Here is a 14126-nt window from a genome sequence, read left to right on the forward strand (position 1 = left end):
TTCGTCACGATTAGACGTTGTAAAAAAATCCGCGGGTTTTGCAGCCGTGTACATAACAAAAGGATGCAATTGATCATACACGATGCACTAATTACCATCCAATCACGTTAAATGCTTTCGTACGGCCTAGTCAAATTATTCATATTTTTTTTCTCTTCATTACTATTATTTTTGGTCTTGTCTCTCATTGGAGGATTCAGTATACACGAGCCGAGCGCGATACTTATACGATATGAATAATAATAGTAGTAATAATCATAATGACGTGAGAAATTTGTTATGGTTTAATCGTCGTGACCCCTGCATAATTATCCTAATCATTATAACATATAAGCTGCCACTGAACACATCTCATTGGTAACACTACTTATACCTACATATGTATATATATATATATATACATAATAATATAGTATATTTATTATGATTATTATGATTATGATTATTAATTATCATTACCACAATCGTCTATACCATTTGTACTTTAAATTTCAGTTAAAACAAAATGAATGCCTTTTTTTTTAATAAAATGGAAAATAAAAGGAACTATACCTGGTTCGTCCGAGTGATTAAATTTTCATTCACACACCGAAATTAATCTCCATAATTATTACAAACGTTCGTCATCTCCATTACTAAAAAAGTGATAGCTTAAAGTGACAACAATTGTTAACAGAAGCTGAAAATATTTTTTTCTCAACCTCGTGAAACACTTAATTTATATAGGGTACAAACTTTTCAGAAACGAAGGTAATGATCAGAGCCAATTGTACTCAAATTTAGAGAAAAAATTTAGCAATAAGTGAAAATTGTTAACGTAAACGGTATATAATTGTAGTTATAAGATATGAAAGATATTAAATTTTTTGGGATGATGATAATTTATGCGTGATTTATCGACTGTGTAAAATATGAAATAATTGCGAGTGAAATTTCTCGTGATTACGTGCGTAATTATTATCCCCGCTATAATGTGCTTCCAACAATTTCATAATCTACTTGCAACTCGCGAAGCTTGTCGTACTCGAATTAAATATATACTTCGTTAGTTTGAAAGTGTTACACCTATAGGTATACCTTAGTAATATCGTGGTACGCAAACTGTGAAGAATTAAGTGAGATATAAACGGGAAAAAATAAGATATGATTCGACAGAGAGAGAAAGAATAAGAAAACATTAAAGGAAAAGTATAGTCGGTAATGATTTTCTAATGAGTCTCACACCGACGTTTCTAAAGAATGGAGTGATGGAGCTTAATGACATATACATGTAATATTAATAACACAGACCTCGGTCATAAATCCGAAAAGCAATTTCTTCAAGATTTTTGCAGCTATATGCAATGTTCCGCTAAAATATTTATAAGAAAAATTCGAATTTCTTTAAAAGGATCGGGATAAGCTAGTTGCGAAATTAACGATGGTGTACAGAAATACAGTGGTATTTATTTTTCTAAGAAAGATACAAAATTTTATATGTTTACAATAACTGATCGGTAGAAAAGTAGCTACGCTATGGATCTAAACAGTAATACCATAATGATAGTGATAAAAATAATCAGCAGTGATGTGTCAACTAATCCTAAACATATAATATTGACCAAGTACGGAAATTACATGGTTTAAATACTGTACGTACAGAAATGAAAACGAGTCTAATTACCTACGATCAGCTGGTTTGCGTAATATATGTATAATTAAAAGTATGTATATAAAGACACATATAGCACGGTTAGTGATACATAAATAATTACTATTAAAAAAAAAAAGGATTACGATATAATGATAATAATAATAATAATTTAGGTGAGTAATTTTGGGCAATCTGTTCAGGTCTAAATTGGAATTGTATCGTCCAATTGGTCAAGGGACATATTTCCAACTCTCGAATCACTTATTCCTTAACAGTTATAAATTCGTTGAGATTCGGGAATTTCCATTTTATAAGCGAATTCCCGGATTACGGGACGCTACGAAGTTCAGGAGCTCGTCGCTGTCCTCGCAAACGAAGGGTTTCAAATGGTGGCAGGCAACGTCGTGCCACTTGATACCGTCGTTGTAGAAATTGTTCAAAATCGACAAACAGGACTCGTCGTTACCCTGAAATTAATTACAATCGTTAATTCAAGCACTCACATTTGTCAATCATTCTAGAACCCAAGCATACAAGACACGAATGGATTACAAAAGAAAAAAAAAACAAATAAGAAAAAAAAAAGGGATACCGTATATGTCATGCAAAATTAGTTCTCTATATTCACACGTATTGCGAAAAATTGAAAAAATCACCGTTAAAATAGGCCAAGCCTCGTGAAAAGTAGCCGAAAACAAAAGCCAAGCTAATTCAAAGGCCAACATAAAATCAACATGGCCGCCGTTGGCTCGCTTGCGATATTATTTCCGTTTGAATTCAACTGTCAAAACTCGCCGTTCGGCAAACGCTGTTTCGAACCAAACGAGAAGACTGTAAGAATAGTTCAGTTGTGGTTTCACCACAGACGGAAGCGCACGCATCGAGAAATCAGCTCGTAGAAGTTACGCGTACGCGTTGCCATATCATGCATTGCTGCTGTGATTCACGCTTGAACCAATCAATCGCGTCACATGTTAATATCAGTTCGAAGATACCTGTGCGGCTTCGCGGTTGTCGGGCTGAGCTTGTCCGTATCCTCCGGTCGCGCTCCAGTCACCGGAGTCTCGTTTAGTGGTGGGACCGATTTTAGCTCCGGAACCGGACCAGAACCATCCGTTTATGTTCTGGGGCTGCAGGTCGGCCCTGTTGCAGCCGTTGAAATTGCATTTGCGGCCAGAGGTCCAGATGTACTTGATGTTTCCTAGATTTCAAAGAGGGTTAGTAAAATGTGGTTAAGGTTAACTAGAATTAGAAGTCGAATGACGCAGTTATCGTCGCTGCAAGTGAAACCGATGAGGGTTTTGCGCGGTCGGAGTACGTTAAACCTCTCCAAGAATTTTTCATTCGTCTAAGTTTATCCATACAAGATTATCGGTATAGAAACTGCGTTCGTTTGCGTGATGCGTCAATTTTTAAACAGTTTCATTACCGCGGTACGAAGGTGCTCGGATGTGTAATGCAATAATCGCTTGACCGCGCACTCGCACGCAATACTTTACGTATGCGTATATTAGACTTTTCTACGAAGCTGGAGAAATTGCGTAGAGGTAATTTTTCGAGGTACGTAGTAATTTCGTAATTATTAAAATTGCTGAATTGACAACAATTCACAGAACTTTCGACACTTTTGTCATTAAATACTCCAGCCTTTACTGCCGTGAGTCCAGTTGTCTAAAAATTGTAAAATACCGAGGAAAAGGTGAAAAAAAATTCTTAGCCAATTTGGGCACACGAGTAGGTACATACTTCGATGTCCACAATTTTAGATGAATATTTATCATAGTAGTCAAGATTCTCTTCCTTTTTACGAGCATAAACATCAATTTTCGGAACCTACTCTCGAGATTCATGTATAGATAAGGAGCCTGATTAATTACATGAAATTATTGCACGCACATACACTTGACTTTTACATCTTGATACTTTCGAGTTTCAACCTGACGCTCGATACGTAATTACTTCCTTCATTCATCCCGTGATTAATTACTAAAATTCTTATTAAGATTCTCCAGGGGTTCTTTTACTTTCTCGAATATATGTTACGTATAAACGTGGATGCAGAAACTTGAGCGGCAAGTTTTCACGAGTCGTCTCAGCGTTACGAAACCGTTAATGCTTACATCTGCACAGCGGCAGTGCAAGTAGCCGCGTCCAGGATGATTTGCTTACGTAATGTTCGTGTTACTGCCCCTCGGTATTGCATTTCAGTTTACGTGCCGCAGGTGCGCCTGAAATTGCGAAATGGCTAACTGACCGATCATTCGCCTAATACTCGTTTATCATCGATCGAATTACAATTCTTGGTGTGATAATATTCGCGCGCGAAATTTTAGCTGCATAACTCTACGTGTCTGTTCTTATTCGATCCCTCATTGCTCACTTTTACCCATCAATTAGATGCTCAGTGAATAATCTCCGATTTTCTAACCATTAGACTTGATAATTATACGACAATTATATCGTGGCCTTGCCAGGTTATTAATTGTTCGAGTATCTAAATACCGCGCTACGAAATGAAAAAAAACTCCGTGATATACGCAATCCTTTCGCGTGCCGTTTTTTTTTTTTATTTATTTATAGTTCCTCCTTTCCTTCACTCTCAATTATAGTTTCAACTCAGACATGCAGATAGGTGAAGGTGCAATCGAGTGAAAGCTGGGCTGACTGCCGTACAATCATCTGCTCTCAATTCTCAATGTAACATGCCCGCGGTGCATTGCCCCGCGAACCAACTTACACTGCGACTTTAGGCACTCTTACCTCTCGCGATTCTTTGCTTAATGAATTCATTCTCCTGCGGAGTCTCTAGGGATACGGCGTCCATGCAATGACGTCTGCAGATGTTCCTCGCGTCCAACCAATCCACTTCCAATCCTCTGGTCGGCGCGTGTTCCCAACTGAAGAAGTACGAATGGGCAACGTTTCTCGCATCTCGGTACGTCGAGTGACGAACGCCTGAAATTAGAATTAGAAGTTGTTTTCCACGTTCCCTGTTACAGCTTTTTCGCTAGACATCAATTGAATTACATACGTTTTGAATACAACCTTCTGCATTAAATTTGAATCAGTGACCAATCGAAATTCTTTGTGAGAAGCACCGATGATTTCAGAATCGAATCCCCGCCGATATAATACGTAGTATACTCTCCAAACCCCACGACGCACTTTATAGTTTTATAAAAATTTATGCCCACGAGGGAAGAAGTGACCCAGTTTAGGTAAAAAGCCTCGCACGTATGAGCGACAAGAACGTGGACGCAATGACAAGTTGATCTACGCCCTACGTATGGGGGTCTGTGCATACTCACGATTAGCGCAGCTTCTTGGATCAGGCAGAGCCAGGCGACGCTGGGCCGTCACTGCTACGAGCATAAAAAACAGTAGGTAGAACGCCCTGTACATTTTGGCAGCCTGGAAACAGACGAAATGACGAAAATTAAACGAGTAGACAAGTGAGGACAGTAGAAGCAGACCGTGAGGTGTCGGACGTCTGACTATAAATTTACTCAAGTTTATCGCCTAGCACTTTAGACTCGGTGTTTCCGTCGTAGGTACACGGTTAAAGAAAAAATAGCACAGTCTTACTCTCGCGTGAAGTCGAGGATATAGCGATGCGGTGAAAATGATTGTGCAAACGATTGTGCATTTCAGGGTAAGTACGAAGCGTGGACGATTATGGAGGGGCTTTGAACCGACTGGATATTGTACGTAATTCACTCCTTGCGCAACAAAGTACCCGCTCGTGTGTTCTTAGGTAATACAAAGTACGCCGTATCAGATGCTTCTTTCTTACGTTACAACCTCGGCGCAAGTTTTATGGCTGACGTGAGTCGCCGTGTTGCAGACTAAGAATTCGAAACGTCCTAAATAAGCGAAGTCACTTTTATGGCTGAAGTGTTTGACCTAGACGAAATAATACATGCGGATCTAACAGACTCCTTGATCTTAATTAATTACGAGTCTCCTCTACGCGATTAGAGAACAATTTTGATGCTTTCAAGGATCTCATCTACAGCCTGAAGGCTAATACCAGACAGCTGGTGGTGCGTCCTTGCCACAGATTTCATCTCATCAACGAGCCTTCGAGATGCTGCATGACAAGTATGGACAATTTGCATCATAGGCATCTCGTCATTTGTATTAAATTAAAAATAACGATAATGATGTAACTGTAATAATAATAGGAGACGGGATGGCTCGGCAACAATTTCTGCGTCAAGGCTGAATGTACATACTTATTAAATGTTATTCACTACGTGCACTCTAATCGCTATTTATACGTGACATTGTATAAAATTGTGATGTTGAAGAAACTTTTGGTGCTTCAAGTGCAGCTTGACGTTTACAAAAGTCTTTAAAAAAAAACTGCACTGAAGACACCGTGAAGTTAGTGAAACACATATTCAAACGGTGTAAATATGCATCGTGTAATCAGGTTTTCGTTAAATCACACGATACTGCGTGTTAATAACTGATGGAAAGTAGGAAAAAGTAGAAGAGAAAGATAAAGAAATCCACACGGGAAAGGTCACCGATTGCTGACTCTATCCTGGGGTTCAAGACACCTCGAGCGATAGCGAATGACGAGTACAAACTCTCTCTCCTTGGAATATATTTACACGCGAACAAGTCGAGCATGTGAGTCAATTGGCGGTACGTTTTACAGGTCGAATATACGGGTGCTACAGCTGGGCGATAGCCATACGGGTTATTCACAACGGGCAACCTGGATGTATTGGAAGTGACGAACTTTCGAAAATTAATGTTTCACTTTCTACAGTGCAGGTCACGATAATTATCGCCTAATCGTTAATTGATAATTTAACGTAGGCCGAGAATTCCGGTTTCTTAAAATGTATTGAATTGGAAAAAAGGACACATGGAATCAGTTTATATAAATTATGAACAGTTTCAAGTTTCACCGCCGGACAGGGCGAGAGAGAGAGAGCGGTATTAATTATTACTCTACGATTCGAACCTAATTTTTGTCTGCATTTTGATAGAGAACGTTTCAGACTTGTGACCTTAATAGATTTTGATAGAATCCCGCGTAGCCCTCTTTTCTGTGTCAGCATTTGTTCATCTTCACTCAACCGTGAGTTTGATTGATAACGGATGTATTTATAACGTTTTTTTTCTTTTCCAGTAGATATTTCGGCACTGGTGAAAGATCATTAGAAGCAGTTGTTCTCTAAAGACTTTAGATGATTTTGTGCAATGATATTGCATCGTCAGAATCATCCTGGTGAATGGGATCAGTCGCGTCGTGAGAGACTCTGACCAACTTTCACGTAGGGAATCTTAGCCAATTGATAAGCGTATAAAGTGTATTTAAACATCTAATTACCGCGACACACAATTACCGCATCCTCAATAACTAGGAACGTAAAGTTTCGCCTAAAAATATGTATAATAGAATGTGTATAATCAACATAAACTTAATTTTTATGTTCTTCGTTCATTAAACTATGTTATTCGATTTAATCGAATCTCATTCCATATCATCAAATGTCAACGCAAATTTTTTTTTTAGAAAACCTTTTTTTTTTTTATCCCCGCGCGACGAATGACAAAACTAGAAACTGGATTAAGTAAAATTCGCATTAAATTTATTATAAAGATAGAAAAGTAGATGAAATTAAAAGGGTCTCTTGAATTGTGTAAATCAGGTGTAATCGGTTAGTAGACAGTGGAAAATCCTTTTTTGTGACTGATATTTGCTGAATCCACTGATAGCATTGAACTAGAGTAAATAAATACTGCAGTTGCCTGTTTACATTTTATATTTGTGTAACAACTTGTGCGAATTCACATCATCTACCGGAATACCGCGACGCTAGCCAACTCAGGTTACGGTATTCCTGACTGTTAACGGACTTACAAGGGCACCGGGTCACAAGGTTTACCAAGTGGCTTATAAGAAAAAGGATAACAATGCCGTCGCGAATATTAAACACCGTCCAGTCATTCGCTACTGGAAAAGCATTATTCGTTAATCAAGAACGCGAATCAGCTAATTTTCAATATTTCTTTCCAGTTATATTGGTGATTTCTAGTAATTACCAGAGCAGAACAGCCGTCTCGTCAATCGACGGATAATTCCATTTCAATTACATATATCATGGAAAAGAGTTCATAATCAGATTTACTCAACACTCGAACACCTCTTCTGTCTAATATCCTTTTTTTCCTTGTTCAAGAAACCAATCTTATGGTGTTGTCGATACGATGATCCATTTGGAACTTGTGGTCATAACCGATATGATGATTATCCGAAATATGAATATACATGCATATTTATGAATCAGTAAATGTCAAGTTCAAGTGATTTTATAATACAGAGAGCTAACAAGAAACTCGTTTTCAAGTTTAGCTTTCACGCGTGTTTAGTTGATGAAGTGTAAAAAAAAAAAATAACATAAAAAAGAAAACAGTTAAATAATGAAAACGACGCGTAGAATAATATTCTCTCGATCACTATTTGAACCGTAGAAATGAGAACAGCCAATTTACTACGCCACCTCAGAATCGGTGGCAAACAATTTCCGCTCCAATGCAACTTTTAATTCCTCAAAAAGAAAACGAAGGATGCCGAGCAAGTATGAGTCCGATTGCAAGGTTCGTCAACAGTCGGAAGGCCAATAAATTTCCTTCCTGGGACCGGGGACATTGGAATCCGTCGTCGAGTCATGATGTACCGGTTGAATTCGCACGTTCGTCCCACGTATATGTGTATCTACAATCGCATGCGTGTATCTCCGGTCTGCCCACCGGCCTGCAGTAAATATTTCTCTGGCCCAGATCACAGCGAGGTATATCAAATGTCCCGAATTATTCTGAGGCCTGATCGTTTTGCAGGTGAATTCGGCAGGGGCCAGTCACTGATCGGCCTTTCGCCAGAGGCGTTGTAATTCACCATCTGCGGAGTTTCATTTCGCAGCTATCATCGATAGCCACTTTTTTATCCGTGCGATTGTGTGGATGTATGTAATTATTGGCAGTTCTTTCGGCAATAAGCATAGACTCGCCTCCTCGCTTTGACCGGTTGTTAATTTTATTAAACTTTAATGGCCCGGTGCGTCTGAAAATTGTTTAACCACGGAGTTTCTCTCACACCGTGATTTCCACCTTGCGCTCTTCCATTTCACACTTCAATCCCTCAGCGTCGCGGCCCGGTTATATTCTGAGTAACGAACTGAACCAACTCCGCGAAAAGAACTGTGCCTTGGCCTGACCCATTCACCGGCATATCCTCCGTGACTTCTTCGTATACACCGTTTTAGGCGTTTCCTTTTTATTCTTTTTCTTTCATTGTCCATATTACTTGTCGGTTTCGTCATTTAAACAGCTATACTTTATGTCGTTCTGTGAAATACGGTAAAAGTAGCCTAATTTCAGGAAACATTCGTCATTCTATGGGTCACGAGCATTGTAGTCTGTTATTTCGGTAAAGGTTCATCGTTTCCTTACTTCGTACCATGTACTTGAAATTTAATCTGCCATGTCTTGCATAAGTTACTGTGCATATAGTAAAATGGAAAACGTGACTATACTTGCAATCGAGACTTTGCAAATACACAAAAAACAAAAAAAAACCAAGAAACAAAGAAACATTAATCACCTTGTGATTATCACGATGTGAGCAACGCGTAGCTGAAGACATGGGAAAATGACGAAACAGTGTTACTTTGTTTGAAGTAAAACTTTCATTTTAATCCAAGAACTTGTATTCAAAATAAACTTAATTGTCTGTTTTAAAACTTAGTTAGTTCAAATTTAAAGTCAATTGGTAGGAGAATTCGGAGTTTATCAGTGAAACCGAATTGACAATTGCAACTCAGTCAGTTTTATGAATATACAATGTAAAAGAATGTTAAAATAATATTATCAAGTCATGAGAGTTTAATATAAATATTTAAAGCACCAATAATTCTTTTTTCCCCTTATCACAGATATACATAGTTATTGAAGTTTTTCTGGATGCAGTATTACAATTCGCTCACTGGGAACAGAAAATGGTGATCTTCTCTCAGGTACAGTGCCCGCTGTGTAATGAGCGAAGATGTAACTTTCCGCGTTTAATCAAGCTTCAATTAAAATAATTAATGAATAATTCGCTACGCGATGCTCGGGCGTATAAGCATTAATTTCATTGCACGTAGAAAGTTGGCGACGAAAATATTCATTACGTCACGACGCAGATTGTCGAGTAATTTCTTTCAGTTCTTATTTTTCTTCAACCCTGGTAAGGTAACAGCTGTAAACTTTGCAGCAAGTCTACTTTTAGCGTTGGAAATTTATTATTCCGTCAGAGCGTCGTCGCGACGCTGCGAGTGAGTATAACAAGTGAAAATCGTCGCACGTGACGTACCGGAAACGGAAGTCGAAATGCAAATGATTGAAAATTTCATTCTACTGTCTTGCAATCACGAACGATTTTCATGAAAGAATCTAGCATAATTTGACGATTGGCCAACGCCGATCGAGCTAGAATCTCTGATTGAGCCGAGGCTTCGTTATGCGCTGTAGAAAATAACCGTACCAAATTGGGAGAATATATTATTTGTGAGCGTGTCGTTTTCTCCTCCACGGTGTGACAAATTGAGATTTCATCTTCCTTGCATGGCGAGTATACCTACTTATCATTGCCTGAGGGCGTAGCCTAAAAAAGTTGAATTTTAAATCACTTACCGTTATGCAGAAGCCACTTTTGACCATCCTCTACTCTCCATGCCTACATGAGATTCTTGTCCCTATTTAATTCTGTTTTTTCTTTTTTTTTTTTTCAACATTCTTCAGGCAAGCCTCGGAATTCGATCTGTTTTTTATTCCTTGACATTACTATACGCGTATAAATTCTAATGAACGAACTCCTGCTCAAAGACATGGTTAAAATTCGTGACTATACCTTATAAAAAAATATTGAAAACTGAACTTTTCTTTTGTCATTTTCCCTCAATTCATCTCGTATTTTGGAATCGCGTCAGACGTGAAACGGCCTGAATTAGAATGATAAAAAGTGTGCCAATTTTCACGGAGTACGCTTGAAAATGTCTCTCCGCGCTCTTCCAGACAAATACCATTTCAGACATGCCGCAAAGAAGTCCGTGCAGGCGTCCAGGTATAGCTCAGCAAACCCGTTACATGGCCGCGGCACTCTTTACTCGCCAACTCGCCAGAGATGCCGCATAGCCGGACTAACCGCTAACGTTCAATATATGGGGATCAGAGTTACGTTGGTACAAGATGTAATCTCACCGTCGAAAATCACTCCATATCCCCCTGAACACCGGCCGTATGATAGATGTAAATAAAAGTTGAACATGACAGTGACTGACGTGGAGATACAAACATTATCAGCTGATGTTCGACTCAATCAACGAACTTAAACTATTACTGTCAAATTAAATCGTCAAATCATTAACTCATCCTTCACTCAAACTTTCATCTAATTGATCTATTAGTCGCTAAGTCGCCTCATCAATGTTTGTACCGTAGGCTAATTGTTCAAGGTGTTCGAATGAATGCTACTTATACTTAATTCACGACAGATTTGATTAAGTAACTAAAAGGTAGTAATTAATCTTCAACTTTCTTAGTATCAAAAAAAATTAAGATGCGACAAAATGTATTGAACATACATTTTTTGTCGCATTCATTGCTAAAATCCCGTATGTTTATATACTATACCAGTGTCAATTTCTCAGACACTCTACAAAGACGAGCGGCAATTCGCAGACTCTTAATTCTCTTTCGTTTCGCGACAGGTGTATGAAAAGAATCGACCGACGGTGAAATTCGATTTATTACTTTAAAAATAAAGAAAGTAAAAAATAAAAAAAAAAAAAAAAAAAAATGTTCTCCTTGAGAGTTGACAAGTTTGCAGATATTCTAACCACGTATTATCGTTAAAAATCGCTTACCTTTTTCAGCCGATTTTGTTAATGACGGGAGATATACTTCTGGTCGCGCGAACGAAGAATAAGAGACGAAACTAACTGACGCTGTAGACAACGCGAGGCTAGTATATACGCGGCCCACATTCGCGACTGCGACGAGTAACCCAAATAACTCCCACCACCTTGTACTCCTATTCAGTTACCTGCTCCCCGTGATGCGACTTGTTCAAGTCTTTCGAACCCGTGTGTCTTTCTTTAATTCCTTTCTTTCTTTACAGTGGTAGACATGCCCTGCACACCACGTTCTTCGCGGGGGTCTCATCACGGCTTTTATAGCCCGTGAAGAAGACCCTCCGTTCGATCGCTCACAGTCGATGCTGTATTCCCACCTCGAATAAGTCCGCATATTCCGGGCAATGACTTGCTCCTCAGAGGGGGATGCCTTGCCTTCTCAAAACCCCTACCAGACAGTCGGAGTCTCATCATCGCCGCAGGAACGGTCTGGTATTCGCTTCATCTCCTCTCACTGGCGGATAAACTATACTTGCAATTTTGCAATCCTTCTCACATTGACATCCCTGCAATGCAATATGGCCTCGAATGTGTATGCGAGGGCACGTAAAAGGATTTCGGTTGGATTCTACAGAAAATTGATATATTTCATTGGTGCACGTATCATTGGTGAGTAATCCCACCCCCGTTTCGCCCTGAATTTGTCTTTCTTTGGATATTTAATCGTGGAGGCATTTCTCACTACTTCAGTTTCGCTAATTTATTCTATTTACAGCATATTGACGATGAGAGTAAACTTCAAACACGTTTGGTATGAGCGTCTTAACTTTTTTGGAGAAAGATACCTCTACTGTACAGTAGAAGAAAAGAAAACCGAGATAATCTTCTCCAGAAATTATCTACAGTGTAGACAAACAGTGGAAGTGTAGACAGTGCTATTTAGGTAGTGAGTTTGAACTTAGAAAACAGAAAACAACAACCTGAGCAAGATTTCAAAGAATTTTCTTTGGCCAGTCTCAATTTTCAAAGTCTATAAATCCAGACTTCTAATTATTGTTATGGAAAAAACACCACGCGGTCGAGAAATAAATATCAGCAACACAGAAACGGTTTCACCGTTGATATACCTCTAATTGTGGGAATTATACTTCGTTTTTCATTTCACCTCTGCTTGAACATCGAATAGTATAAGATCCGATGAGTTATTCACACCGTCGTACCATGCGTATCTACATATACACATTCGAGATCCGCCATTTAGGTTTGCAGAATATTTTTAACCGTCCATAAATTATTATACCGAAATTCTGTGGAAATTTCACCTTCCGCAATTGGTTACACTTGCATGTATTATTTTATGCCACGATCGTAGGAAGCCGCTGATACTTACTTCGTTACTACCTAAAGTATTGGGTTCTGTAATGTAAAGCATCACGGCTTAGTGCACCGGGTTCGCAAGATAACTACGTGGAGCTACCATCTTCATCGCAGACCTTTCACTTTAACTTTCTCAGGTTGTTATTATGTGTATCTTAAAATAATTCATAGAAGAATCGCCATCATTAACAAGCAACATTTAACCGCGATTTTACAGCAACTTCGCAATCTCTACAATTTCAAATCACCGTACACGCAATATATTGAAACCAAGTTTTATTGCGTATCATCGTACAGCGCGTTCTAACATTAAAGATATCTCTATCGAAATACTGTTTTCTACTTTCAATACTGTTGGTGTGATACTTTGCAATGACTTAACTTTGAGCTCTTTATATCGATAGAAGAGCCGCCAAGTTGTTGATAATTTTACTCATTCTCGGCAACTACTTGCTATTGATTTTAAATCCGGCTTCGGTTGACAGCACCTTTCAACTGAGACCTGAACGCGCAGCTTAATACTCGCTGAGATTTGCAACAGTACAGATTGCCGGGCAGTAGCCTAACGGTGTTGTTTGTACTAGCTAATGAAGACAGTCACCTGAGAGTATTATTGTCAAGCTAGTTATAGATAAAGATAAAATAGTGTAAATTGTCTTCAGAATATCGAATATCAAATGCATAGGTTACTGCAAGGTGGATAACAAACACCAAAGCAAGTTTGTAACTTATGACCGCCATATCTTAGCATAAGTTTAGTTTCGTACTTACAGTAAAATTACTACAAATTTTATAACTCATGATCTTGTATGCTTAAATAAATACAAGGTTACCTTATATCTGAAGATGTGAACTACTAGTCAGGAGAACGAGACTTTTATTCACGTAAAATTGTGAAAAATGGTCTAATACGCGGAAGCGTGGAGAACGAACTACTTCGCCTAAGTATATTACCCACAGTATCAGTGACAAGAATTATGGTAATCAAATGCGAAATAGATCGTTCTTTCCTCATTTGGAGCGATGTTCTGTCCTTCACACGTTTCACAAAATATAGCCTGCTCGTTTTGCACTTTCTGAAATAGCCTCTTCTTCTGGCTAGCGCAACAGTGTTTGGTAAGATATTGTAATTTATAATCCGGGAGTCGAAATATGTACAATGTCATAATTTTTTTTTTGAGATGTAATGGCTTCCAGAAAAAAGT

General features: G+C 38.6%; 1 protein-coding gene across 1 annotated transcript; it reads right to left on the reverse strand.

Moving 5' to 3' along the window:
- Positions 1–1426: 1426 nt before the first annotated feature.
- LOC124296936 (uncharacterized) lies at positions 1427–11683 on the reverse strand. Its single transcript, XM_046747394.1, has 5 exons — positions 11557–11683; positions 4942–5044; positions 4394–4588; positions 2629–2834; positions 1427–2100 (listed from the first exon to the last, which is right to left on the reverse strand). Exons 2-5 carry the CDS (start codon positions 5033–5035, stop codon positions 1942–1944), a joined length of 654 nt encoding a protein of 217 aa, XP_046603350.1. The 5' UTR covers positions 5036–5044; positions 11557–11683; the 3' UTR covers positions 1427–1941.
- Positions 11684–14126: the final 2443 nt, after the last annotated feature.

This window comes from Neodiprion virginianus, chromosome 2, assembly GCF_021901495.1.
Source record: "Neodiprion virginianus isolate iyNeoVirg1 chromosome 2, iyNeoVirg1.1, whole genome shotgun sequence".
Lineage (NCBI taxonomy): Eukaryota > Metazoa > Arthropoda > Insecta > Hymenoptera > Diprionidae > Neodiprion > Neodiprion virginianus.

Excerpts from the sequence above, each read along its gene's own strand:
- LOC124296936 (XM_046747394.1), bottom strand. The coding sequence starts at position 5,035 with ATGTACAGGGCGTTCTACCTACTGTTTTTTATGCTCGTAGCAGTGACG. Across the intron at positions 2,835-4,393 it reads TAAGCAAAGAATCGCGAGAG|GAAACATCAAGTACATCTGG; the intron begins GTAAGAGTGCCT and ends TTTGAAATCTAG. Across the intron at positions 2,101-2,628 it reads ACAACCGCGAAGCCGCACAG|GGTAACGACGAGTCCTGTTT; the intron begins GTATCTTCGAAC and ends AATTAATTTCAG.